At 41.6% G+C, this 12,260-nt stretch overlaps 1 protein-coding gene across 1 annotated transcript in view; it reads right to left on the bottom strand.

Annotated features, from left to right (window-relative positions):
- Positions 1–1,062: 1,062 nt before the first annotated feature.
- The window catches only part of SLC9A4 (solute carrier family 9 member A4), a 37,635-nt gene continuing 26,437 nt past the window's right edge, over positions 1,063–12,260 (bottom strand). The window contains exons 9-12 of the mRNA XM_074860962.1: positions 8,694–8,790; positions 6,601–6,732; positions 5,783–5,870; positions 1,063–3,316 (exon numbers count right to left, since the gene is read on the bottom strand). Coding sequence (XP_074717063.1) covers positions 3,015–3,316; positions 5,783–5,870; positions 6,601–6,732; positions 8,694–8,790 — 619 coding nt within the window. The 3' untranslated portion in view covers positions 1,063–3,014. The remainder of the gene's footprint in view (positions 3,317–5,782; positions 5,871–6,600; positions 6,733–8,693; positions 8,791–12,260) is intronic.

Genomic DNA, 12,260 nt, shown 5'->3' with positions numbered 1-12,260 from the left:
AAACCATTAACAGCAACTAATGGCACAGAAGAAAATTTCCTTCCAGTCCTATTTTCTAATTGCTAGGAAAGAAAACTAAAAATAGACTAGACTCTTCAAGTTTGGGGGCCAGACTGCAAAAGCTGGGAGAGCTCTATTAACTTCTACATGCTCTATGGCTTTACACTCTCTGAAGATATGGCTCACTGATTTCAACAGAGGAAGGATTAGGAATGAAGCAAAACAGGGAGATTCAACTCCAGCTGTGCACTAGTTTTATTTGTATTTTAGAAAGACTTAATTATTTTTCTCTAGTGCTAAGATAAATGGTCAATAGAAATTGAATGCTTTGCCCCCTACTTACAATGGGTAATTATATAAATGCTCTATGACTTTTATGTTTAATAAAGAATTTGGGAATCAATGTTAAGCATGCCTTTCAAACATACCCTGACCAAATTGCACAGATTCCTCTTTTTCATTATGTTCATCTAGTCCCTTTCCATGCCACTCCAGGCATCCTACTAACCCTCCTCATCTCACACAGTTTGTATCTGTTCAGTTCCCCCAGATAACCTATTGATAAATCTTCTTAAAGGGGAAATGCTGAATTTGCAGCTCACAATAATTCCTCTGTTTAATCTCTCTCCTGAGCCTCCCTTTGAAGATGAGATGCTATCCCTTCTTCACCCTCCTCTCAGATTTCCGCTTTCTCTTCATCGCTGTCCCCAAGGATTGCCTGCAGTCTACATCACCCACCAGCCAGTTTTGGAGATCCCAGCCCCTCCTGACTCTCTGATGCAGAAGCAAGTCCCACACCTTCGTCACTCTACTCCATGCACCTATGTCAGCTCTGCGGCCTGATTTTGCCCTCAATTAAAGTTCATGTGGCAGCTGGGTGGCTCACAATGCAATCTAAGACCTGATTTTGTATGATAATTCTTTTTCTTAAAATAATGTTTCATTGATATTTATGATATGTCAGTATAACTTGCTATAGGATTGAGATCTGGCACAAGGCTTTTGTTTAAAAACTACATGGAGAACTTCCTCTTTTGGTGGAGCTGGGTTTATTTGTTGATTTTCAGGTACAGAACTGTATTTATTTGCTTATTCATTGTTGGTACAAAAGCCAAATCCTACTCTCTTTCAATAACATGCCGCTGCTTTCATAAAAGGGAGTTGTATAATTTCTCTGGCACAATGAGGAAATGCAAACAGAACTTAAGTTCCACAAAGCTTTGTACAATTTCAGTACAGACAATTCATTATAACCTATTAAACATAAATGCTGCAAACATGAGAAAAGGGGAAAAAAAAGGCTTTTATTTTTTATCTCTGATAGCGCTTTTCAAATTCATTAGTTTGGATGCTACCTGTCCTGATTCAGAAATCCATTGTAAGAAATGTGAAGTCATAACTTACACTTAAAAGTTTTTTCTGGACCAGGACATATAAGCACTTAATAATAATATAAAAAAGTGAAACATAAAGGTTGCACTGCTATCTAATTCTTACCTCTCTGAGTCTTGCAGTAGCATTTACGGACCTTGAGTTGGGCATCTAAGCAAGCTCTGAGTGGAGGAGAGAGGGAAACTTGAAGAAAACATGACTGAACTTGGAGTATTTCTCAGCTGTAGATTTCATTTTAGTGCAGCTGTAAGGGTGGGTTTATGAACTTTTGGACACAAATCATCTCTTTGGATAAAATCAGCTCACCTACAGTTTCAAGATAGTGGTAACGCTGCTTCCATTTTGCAGAAAAGAGTTCCATCAGAGGAACTGGGTGTCTGGGATTTTAGACTTTATCCAAAACTACTCAAGACCATAGAGCTTCTCACTTCTCACTAGAGAGACCCACCATTGAGACTGGAGCACGGGCGCACAGAGTGAGTTGGAAGGGAGCTCCGTAGGAAGGTTGGGAGATCATGGGCTCCAGTGCATGTCCCCCTGGTTATTTCTGCTTTTTTTTTTTAGCAAATGCTTCTCTCTGCAACATATAGGCAGACACCCTATAAAAAGCTGGGAGCAAAACACAGGGCCTCTCTTTCCTGCTAGCCAGCAAGCTACAAAGTTTGGCTCCCTTTACCTTTTATCACAGTTTCTTGCTTCCTGTCTACAGGTCCAGCTTTAGTACGAAGAGTGGTCCACCGATTTGGGCACCCTCTGGCAAGGTGGGAGTGGGGCATGGAGTTAAGATGCTCTACAATGAAGCCTCCCACTTGCTGAACCACAAGAATATTATGTGCATTCTTACTATCCTACATTTGTAAATAAAAGGCATCCTGACAGCACCCCTGCCTGAAGAGTCTTCTGCATTTGTACGTACTAGAATGCCTCCTTTATTCATCCAAAACAATTGTAGGTGGGTGATAGGTGCCTACGTGTTGAAACTGGTTGAAGTAGCAGGAGTCATGGACCATCACAGCAACTGATTTTAGGCACTTTTGCAGAGCCAAAATGTGAGATACCAAGAGATATCCAAGTGCTGAAAACATCCACTAAAAATCCTTTTGACTTAAGTATTTGTTTAGGCATCTTCAGCGACATTCAGGTGCCCTAAAAAGGCCTGTTTTTTAACTCTTTCCTAGAATATCTCAGCTACTCTGAGGTCAAAAGCTTTAGGCAAGTTGAAGTTACCGATCTGGGCACTCATGTGCCAAGCATGTCCTTCAGTGTTTCTTTCTTCTGGATGCAGGCCATAGTACAGAACAGAAGAAAGCAGTATCAGTCACCCATAGCACTGCATGTGCCCAACTACTGTTGTTTAAATCCATGTCTAAACCTCTACAAAGATCGTGTTGCCCTCTTTTCTGCAGTGTTCTGCTGGAAAGAAATCTTGATATAAACATACAAGAATTTAAGTCTTCTCTGAGCCACTAAGTACGTTGATACAGCGCTTGAAAGTGATGCGAGAACAAGTGCACTGGTCCCAGAAGGAAAATTGTGGTTTGGTTCATATAAGAGCTTTGTTATTTTCTCTGGAGCAGCATACAAAGGGCCCTAGAGATGCAAACATTGCTCTTCTCTGCTCCTCATATGACTAATGACCTGACTGGTGCCATCGTTTCTGTCTCTTCTTCTGACTCATACCTCTCTACTTCTCCCACAGTGAATCGAGACTTTGGCATTAGAGCTAGATTGCCTGCTCTCGTGAAACGATGCTGGCTGATTGAATTTCCTCTTCGACCTGAAAGATTGGATGGGCCTGCTCGTCTATCCAAGCGTGCCATCGGCATCAGCTCTTCCGGGCGGTGCTTTGTTTCAAGTGGCCGTAGTCGGGGCTGGGGTCTCAACGTTACCGGGAATGCAGCATCAGAGCCACTACTGTGGTAATCTGAAGGAAAACAGACAAAAAAATCATATTTTGAAAAAGAGAAAAGAGAAACACCATAGTATTGGCAGGGACAGTTAAAGGGTATTCAATACAATACAGCATGATGGTTTTAAACCCTGGAACTGAAACATTTTAAAGAATTGCTACAGAAAAAGAGAGCAGTCAAGAAATAAGAATAACCCTAATTTTTTATCTTCATTCCAAAGCTGTTGTTTAAAAGATTTTATTGATGTTGCCTCTACCCTGAAACCCCAGCAAATAAGCACATTCAGCTGTCTTTTAGTGCCTCACAGAGCTGCTCAATGCCTTCACCAGGCAAGAGTGCTCCTTTATGTAGCTTTCAATTTTCTACAAATTTCACAAGTGTACCTAGTACCATGGTTGAAAAGCATTATAAAACCGCCAGCAGAAGACAGAAATTGACCAAGGAGAAGACACTAGTGCCACTGAAAATCAAGTTTAATAGTCACCTGTGATTAACAACTGGGAAGAAAACAGTTTCACCTGAAACCAGGAGTTTGACTCTAGGGCGCTTTGATTACATTGGGTGTGTCAGACCTGCTCCTACCAGCTTTCTTTGCCACAAATACACAATAAAAATTTGCCTGCAATAGGACAATAGCTGGCTTTTTCATTCTGTTCAGTTTACAGAATATACCTTTCACTTTTCTTAAAGCCAGTTGTAGTCTGACTATGCACTAGCAAATTAGTTAAAGAAACAGCTCATAACAAGCTAGAAGGTTTTGGGAGATAAACACAAAGGTCTACGAATAATAAAATTATTTAAAGTAGATGTATTAGGTATAGTCACACAGTCAAATTTACCAAGTTATTGCAACTTAATAACTATTAAATTAATTATGCTAATGTTTACTTCACAGTTGGCACAAAGTAAGAGCACATGTGCCAGCACTTAACACCACCAAACAGGGGCACAAATGTCTTTAACAACAGAACCTGCTTCTGCTAGGCCATGTGGGCATACTACACCATTAGCAATAAAATAGGATAGGTATTTTCAGATTTGAAGGGCTTCTATTTAGCCCTTTGGGGGCATCACTGCCACAAAGTATGAATGATATAATCTATCAAAGAAATCATGCATTTGTATGAGTGGCAGAAAGAGCTGATAGGTGGTTTAAGGATCTATTTGTGGTCATTTCTGATCTCTTAGTTACTAAACTTTCTACATATGTTATATATAAGAGCGGAACCAAGCTTTGTGGAGGATGCTTGCTACAGGAGGGCTTCCAGGCATAGTCAGAAAAGGTGGCATTTATCTCTGTAAATGTCTATGTGGATATATGAGGTTGTCATTCTAATTTCCTACATAATGAGTATTTCTCTTCTTGCTTCCCAAGCGAAATTAATCTCATCCTAACCCAGTTTATGAGAGGTGTTTAGGGTGGCTTCCTCCTGCTTCAGACATTTAAAGTGGTGTGAATGCTATGCCTGAGACCTAAAATGGGGCCAGAAGCCAGACCAAGAAGTCTAATTATTTGGATAGATCACAAGGTAGGGCTCAAATTCAGGCCTATCTATTAGTAAAAAATGTATCTGCATTCACCGTTTCAAGATTTACTCCTCTCCCAATTGAAATAATGTGCCTGTCTGCTATAGCAGGACTTGGTCTCCTGAAAGTGTCTGAAATGCTTTTTAGGTCTGAGGCTGCTGTGTAGAACAGTTTGACTCTTTTAGAAAGACACATATGCCCCACCATGATGGCCTGACTAACAGAACAAAAAAGAACTGGCTGTATAGAAAAAAAAAAATCCCCTTAAGCAACTCAAATTTTCCCCTCTGAATAGATCCTATGGGTTTCTGTTCTGCTGCCGTCACGTGTGAGTATCCAGCCTCAAGGAGATGGTTTGCCCACACTGATCTCTTTTGCTTTCATCTCTTTCAAAGTAAAACAGAGAGGGAAGAAAGAACGTAACTTTGCACCTGCAGGAAACAAACTTTGTTGTCCAAGTTTTTGATACAAAGACAAAGATTAAAAATATGGTTTCAATCGCTATAGCTGATTTTGCCAGAAATTAAAATGAATTTCTCTAAGGAACCCATATGCATTTCAGGTTCACGTAAATAAACTCAGAAAGGAGTCAGGAAGATTACAGACGGAGACAATGAAAACATTCAGGTGTCCTACATTCCATGTTTTCTCTGACACTGGGCAATTCAGTGTTGCTAACTTCTGTCTCCTTACTTAGAGTGTAAGTGAGGATGGGTCTGCATTTGTGCAAGAGGGAAAAGAGGAAACTAGGTAGTGCTGGAATGACGTAGAAACTGCTGCAGTAATGACCATATAAAAAACAGATAAAAAAGAAAGGAGAGAAGGGTGTAGCTCATTTAAAGAGGCCAGGGACTTCCATGGGAGTATTCATTTAGTACTGTTAAATCCCCTGAGCGACTGGCCAAGTTTCTTTCACTGCTGGAGTAGGATAGAGAGTAAAGCACTTCCATTACCTGTGAAAGTAACACGCCTGGCTTTCTGTCTAGTGTGCTGGCTGGGGCCCTGAGGCAAAGAGAGGTAGCGTACTTCCGTGGTTCTAGCCTGTGTATGAGACAGAAATATGTTCAGTGCCCATGACTGCCTCTACAATTTGCACTTCTTCGGTGGGACGGTAAAGAGGGATGGTTATATGCCTTTTCTGTTGTGCCTCTGTACCTTTACAGCCGAATTTAGAGAGGTGTGAATAAGATCAGCGCTTGGCTTGAATTTGGTTGAACTCAACGTCAGCTCCAGTGAAAATAGCTGTGTCTGATATAATAGCCCTAGGGGTTTTTTTTACAGTCAGCAAAGAGAAATATGTTCTTCTAAGATTCATCTTTCCTATTTCAGGTGACAACTTTAAATAAAATTAATATACCCAGCAAGAACTTATTGCTCTTCCTTAACTGTGATTATCTCCTCTGTAATGCCTACATTTGATCAGACAAATTTTATTCTTACTGATCAAGAGCCCAAACTGTCAGTGCAAGGTGTCAAGGGCTTTGCATCAGGCCTTTCGTGATTATACTGTTTTGCACGTGCCAAAACAATGCAAGTTACATTATTTTACTACTTACACCCATAGTAGCTGATTTCTGACCAATGTATAGAGGTAGGACATAAAAACGTTGTCCACATGCTACATGGAGCTCTTTCTTCTTAGGTGTTGCATGAGGACACTGGGAAAAGTATCCATTTTAGTTATTGCAAAAAGCATATAAAAATGGGTGTCTTTTATTTACAGAGAAGCAGAGGCATTTTTTACATGAATAGTATTTTACAGAACAGGTACCGGTCTACCCCAAGGTAAGCTGTTTCCCTTCCTGCAACTCTGCCGCAGGCTGTGCTGCCGACGGATGAGGATTTCTTGGGCTTGTTTCTCATTTGTGTTGGTGGGCAGGTTGTGTCGGCTGTATGTTGGTGCCTGAAACAGAAAATGCACCCAGGTGATTTTCTTTGTGCTTGCAATGTTAATAACCTTGTGTGGTCTGGTCAGTCATGGTGCAAAAGGGACACCTGCCCCGGCTCAGCCACCAACTCACCACAGATCTCTTTGGTATCACGTGGAAAAATGCAGCTTTGCACTAACCTCACTGCTGCAGACCAAGACGGGAGGAAGCACGAACACAGCTTAAGTCTCAGACCTCAAGGGCTACATTTTGATGGCATTTTTGATAGACTCCTACCTGCTCAAAGTGCAGCATAAAAATATAGCTACCTACGCAAGGCTGTTAACATCTCTGGGCTTGTCCTCCCTTTGTCATCCCTCTTCTCATCACATAATTGGGAGCTACAGACCTGAGGCAGGTCCCAAGAGAGACGTATCTGGTTAACCCACCCCTGAGCCTTGGTACTAATATTACCAAGCCAGAAGCAAGTTGCAGGTGTACCTGGAGCAAAAGACTATGTTCAAAAGAGTACATCTCCAGAATGAGATACACAGCTGAGTTTCCTTTCCATACTTGGACAAACTCACCAAATATTACCCTAAAACTGAGCATTTTTTCGTACAAGCATTTTAATTTATCGCATACATCTAGTGAAATGACGAAAATAATTATCTGCCTTAAAGAGAAAAAATCACTGAAGTTCATAAATCCTCTTAAAAAGTAGAATCTGATCTCAGTCTCACTTGCAAGGTTCCTTGTAAAGCTGGTTTGGTGAGCCAGAGCATTACCAGGCCATCAGAGTTGGAAGTGAGGTGTTAGAAGTGGAATTACTTTACTTCCAATCTTTCATTTCCAAAAGCACACAGTTCTGAATACCGCATAGGAAGTGACTGGCTCAAGTAGTCATTACTGTAATTGATTTTGAAGAGAGAGAGTTCATTTCAGTAATCCAAGAGGCAGCCACATATGCAAATTGTTGCTAGTAAGATAAGAAATTAATATCATAAGGATAATTGGCCATGGCAAATCAAACAGTATTAGGAATGAATATCATATTAATAATGACACATTTAAATGAGCAGGGCCTAGCATTTTCTAGCAAATGTGTGTTACACAAGTTAGCCCCATTTAGCTGTGTAATTTCAAGGTTACTGTAATATATCCTCTACCACTCACTGCTGGAGGAGAACACTCGGCTGTATATTCTGGGCCCAAGATTGGATTAAGTAGATATTATACACTGGGCTGCATCAGGATCAGTACAGATTTCTGCAGAACAAATCCCTGTTGAGGTATTATCACCCCATTTTATGGGCAAAAAAAACCCCAAACGTGCAAAGCGAAGCTCCAGAGGAGGTAGAATTTTATTTTTTTTTCCTTTCTCCTCCTGTAGCAAGGGTAAAACTTGCTCCCACACAGTCCAAGGATTTACCAGCCTGACTCCCTGCTGACTTTGGGCTACGCAATGTTTACCGCCGCTGATCCACCCACCTCCACAGGCGAGTTTCACTGCTGCTGGCGACCTGCCAGCCCGCCGGCTCCCACGCAGCCCTGCATCCCTCCCCTGGTGCCGGGCACCCATGGGCCCGGCCTCGGCCCGGCCCCCTGCACCCCGGGAGAGGGCCTGGCACCTCAGACCCCCCCGGGGGATGTCTGGCAGCCTCGGGAAGGCGCTTGGAGTCACAGGTAGCTGTGCAGCGAGGGAAGCCTGACCTCTACAGCTCGCTCGCAGATTTTCCCGGCTTTTCCCGCTGCCGGCAGGGTGTAAAAGCTGATGGAAAAAACCCTGCTTTCCTTCCCCCCTCCCCGCCCGCCCGCAGCGAGCCCGCAGCCAGGGCTCCTTCCCGCCTTCCCTTCCCCGCGCAGCTCCACGTCTCCCCCCGGCGTGACCCCAGGGCCGGTCCTGGTGCTACCACCCGCCCTGGCTCCGACACGGGGAGGGCAAACAAGAGCTTTGAGTCTGCAAATACCCCGCGATAGCAGGGCGCTTACGCACCCGTTGTCGCACTTGATATAGATTATGTGCCAGGACATCTCTCATGGACTCCACCTCTGCGGGGGAGAGCCGATGCACACGCCGGTTTCTACCCCTCCTGTAAATAAAAGAGAAGTTTAAATATGATATTAACGAGTTGGTTAAATACTATTCCCATGAAATGATGCATGACCTATTTTTAGTGCTAAAACAGAAGGCTATGAAGGAGCCTTTCAGTGACCAGTGACACCACAAAATCATCCAAAGATGAGTAAAAAATGTCAGATTTTTCTCTTTCCCAGCTTTTATCAATATACCAAGTAGTCAGAATGGGCTGTAAATCCTCATACAACTGGCAGCAGAAAATCTTTTTCTTTCTCAAAGCTTCATAAATTCATATTTAAGGATTAGATTGGGCAACAACCTGCTGTACATCCAGGAAGGTGCTGCAAGTTTCCTCCTCTGTCTGAATACATTCTTCAGCATGGTCTAGTAGTACGGGCTTTACTGTACTACTGGTTTTAACTCCTTTGAGAAAGTGCAGCACATCCTTAAGAACTAAAGCACATGCCAATTAAGGAGTCTGAGAGACCTGTCCTATGGTGAGGAGAATGTATTGGGTTTTCTTGCTACTGAGCCTGTTTCTCCATTTAAAATGAAAAAAAATACTTAAACGATAATCATCTTCGTATTTTTAACAAACTGTGACAAAAAGCCCACAGTCATATGTAGCTGCCTGGCTTTTTCAGTAGCATAACAATGAAGGAGGGCTGCTGTGAAATGTTAACTGGTTTTGCTAAATCGGTCAATCTCTGTAAGAGAGTTTGGCTGAATTCCCAAGAAAAGAAAGGGAACTAGATAGTGATCTTCCAGGATGAATCAGTCTGAGTTCATCTTGTTTCTGTTTCTTTTTCCTTTCTCTATTTTGCTTTCTTGTCTCTTTTTTTTTAAAAAAAAAAAAAAGTAATTGCAAATCATTGTTCTCAGCTAAGTGGTGTCCTTAAATGATACCTGTAAATTGTGCTATACAAGAATGGATTATGATCAATGTACAGTATTGCCAAAGTTTTGTGTACATTTATTTTGTACTCAATCTAAAATAATTTTAAAATTTTTAACAGCGAAGGAAGGTGGATTCAAGCTAAACTGAGCTTATGCTGTAAACATAGGGAAAAGGTTGGAATTTGCAATTGCAGCTAGTTTAACAAGGTTACCACTGTTTTGTGTTATAATCTAATACGAACATCATTGCCCCCTCTCTGGCAGTGTTCAAGGCCAGGTTGGACGGGGCTTTAAGCAATCTGATCTAGTGGAAGGTGTCCCTGCCCATGGCAGGGGGGTTGGAACTAGATGATCTTTTAAGGTCCCTTCCAACCTAAACCATTCTGTGATTCTATCATTCTTTGATCTTGAAGACTTGCAGGACCATCACGAGCTGCCTGGATTCTATATTTTACTGCCTCTTACCATCAAGTAGACAGTGAGCACTGGTCCAAAGTCCCTGGAATTAATTCCTGATATATTTCAAGGTTTAGGAATGTGTTTTCATTCTGCATCAGACCAAAACTGAGATCTGCCAAATTTTTCATGAAGTAAAAAGAAAGAGAAATTGACAATAGGTTAAGGGGTAGTGTTAGAGGTAGGTCTGGGGTAACCAGTAGGTTAAGGATCTTCTTGAGGCATGAGAGACCCATGAGTCTACCGCTCAGCTATTGGCAAGCCAAAGTGACAGAAAAGGACTCCATTTCTGGATCGAACAAAAATCTTATCCCGGCCCTGATAAATCCTTCCCAACAAACGTCTAATTGACATTCATCAGTTCTCAACAACAGCAACAACAACAAAGCTAGGTTTTTACCAGCAGAGAAAAAAAGACCATCACCACCACCCAATTCCAGGCCAGCTGGGTGTGTTCACTTGTTGACCGGTTGGTTTTTCACTTGCTTTCAGCTCTCAGGGAGAACACTGAGAGGATCTAGGGATGCCATGAAGTTTCCAGGCTTAGGTGTAATGCACCTTTATTCCATACAGGGTCTGGCATCTGCATTGGGTCCCACATCTGTGGGACAGCCTGTGTATGCTACTTTCCACAGCAAGGAAATCAGTCTTTTTGCTGTCAGCAGCCCCTAGCTGCCGTCCCTTTGGACAACACAGAGACCCTAGGTACACCTGGGAAAGCAAACACAGGCACAACCCATGGGGACTAATGGCAATCTAGTGGCCTATAAAATGCAGGCTTGGCTCATTTCTGAAACCAAATTGAACTGACATAGTTGATGCAAGCAGCTTTGAGATCATAGGGAATAACTGTCTCTCTGGTCTGCATGTCACAGAATGTCTCCACAGGGAATAAACAGGGAAAGCAGCTAAACAGGGGAAAGCAGAGCTCCACTGGGAAAACATCAGATCATCTCTACTTTTCCAGATGCATACCTGACACCCTCCACATGCCTGCACAGAAGTGGCCAGTCCTAAGTAATTTAAAGGCTTATCATTTTGCTCTTAAAGTGACAAATAAAATAAATAAAGTTCCCTGAGTTTCAGCTGAGCTGGGATAGCAAGAGAACAAATAGCATGAAGATAGTCTGTATTGTTCTGGAGCATAAATAAAAAATGTGTATTCTTTTTATAGGATTAGATATTAACCTACTCAGCTGATAACAATGCACAGGAATTGTAATAAGGAACAGATTGCTTTTACATTTTGCAATAAACAGTACATTAAAAAAGAACTTTCAAAAAAACCCAAACAAGTTTGGTATGTTACCAAACCCATAAAGCAATCCTTATAGAAACTGTTTCTTTGTTCTTATTGAAACTTCCAGCATGTTACAACAAAGCACAGCACAGGGAGGTATATTTGTGAAGAAAATACTGAAATGATAATATGCTATGAAAACTGTCTCTCTGTAATGAATACCATGACAGTATCTCTTTCTTCTTTAGACATGAAGATAGTTGATATGTGGAGGATATAAAATGCCTTCCAGAAACTTTGTAAGATTATTTTTTGTATATTATATGTAAAATTTTGAACCTTGTGAACTCTCCACCAATTTTCACTTGTCCCGTGAAGGAAATAACATTCATCAGGCACAGCTCTTGAACAACTGTACCACCACAAATGACAACATTGCACTTGATTCTGATCTGTACTGTATCAATATATTCTAAGATTTACTCTTACCAAAGTCGGTATTGCAGTAATATGAAGCTGACCTTAAGTAAGCTCAGCATCAAATCAACTCTAATGGGCATATTTCCTTCAAAAAACAGCCATACAAACACAGTTTTGATAATATCTGCTTGGCTCTGCTTTTGCCATTTCTATCCTTATTTCTAAGGCTCATATTCTTCAAAACATCATAACAAAATGCTCTATTTTCATTCAAATGTGGATTCTTTTTTGCACAGTCCATAGGCAAATTTCTCCAGTCTGCACTGGAAATACTTACTGCATATTGGACACCCACTCCACCTGCAGGAATCACACCAGCATGAATGCAATTTCTGAGGATAATGCTAATTCACAGTGATGGAGATCTGCATTTTCCCTCGTGTGTCTAAAGGCTGCAGAACTTATCAGAA

This window comes from Strix uralensis, chromosome 2, assembly GCF_047716275.1.
Source record: "Strix uralensis isolate ZFMK-TIS-50842 chromosome 2, bStrUra1, whole genome shotgun sequence".
NCBI lineage: Eukaryota > Metazoa > Chordata > Aves > Strigiformes > Strigidae > Strix > Strix uralensis.
The sequence above is the reverse complement of the archived record's forward strand: the minus strand, read 5'-3'. Positions and strand labels throughout refer to the sequence as shown.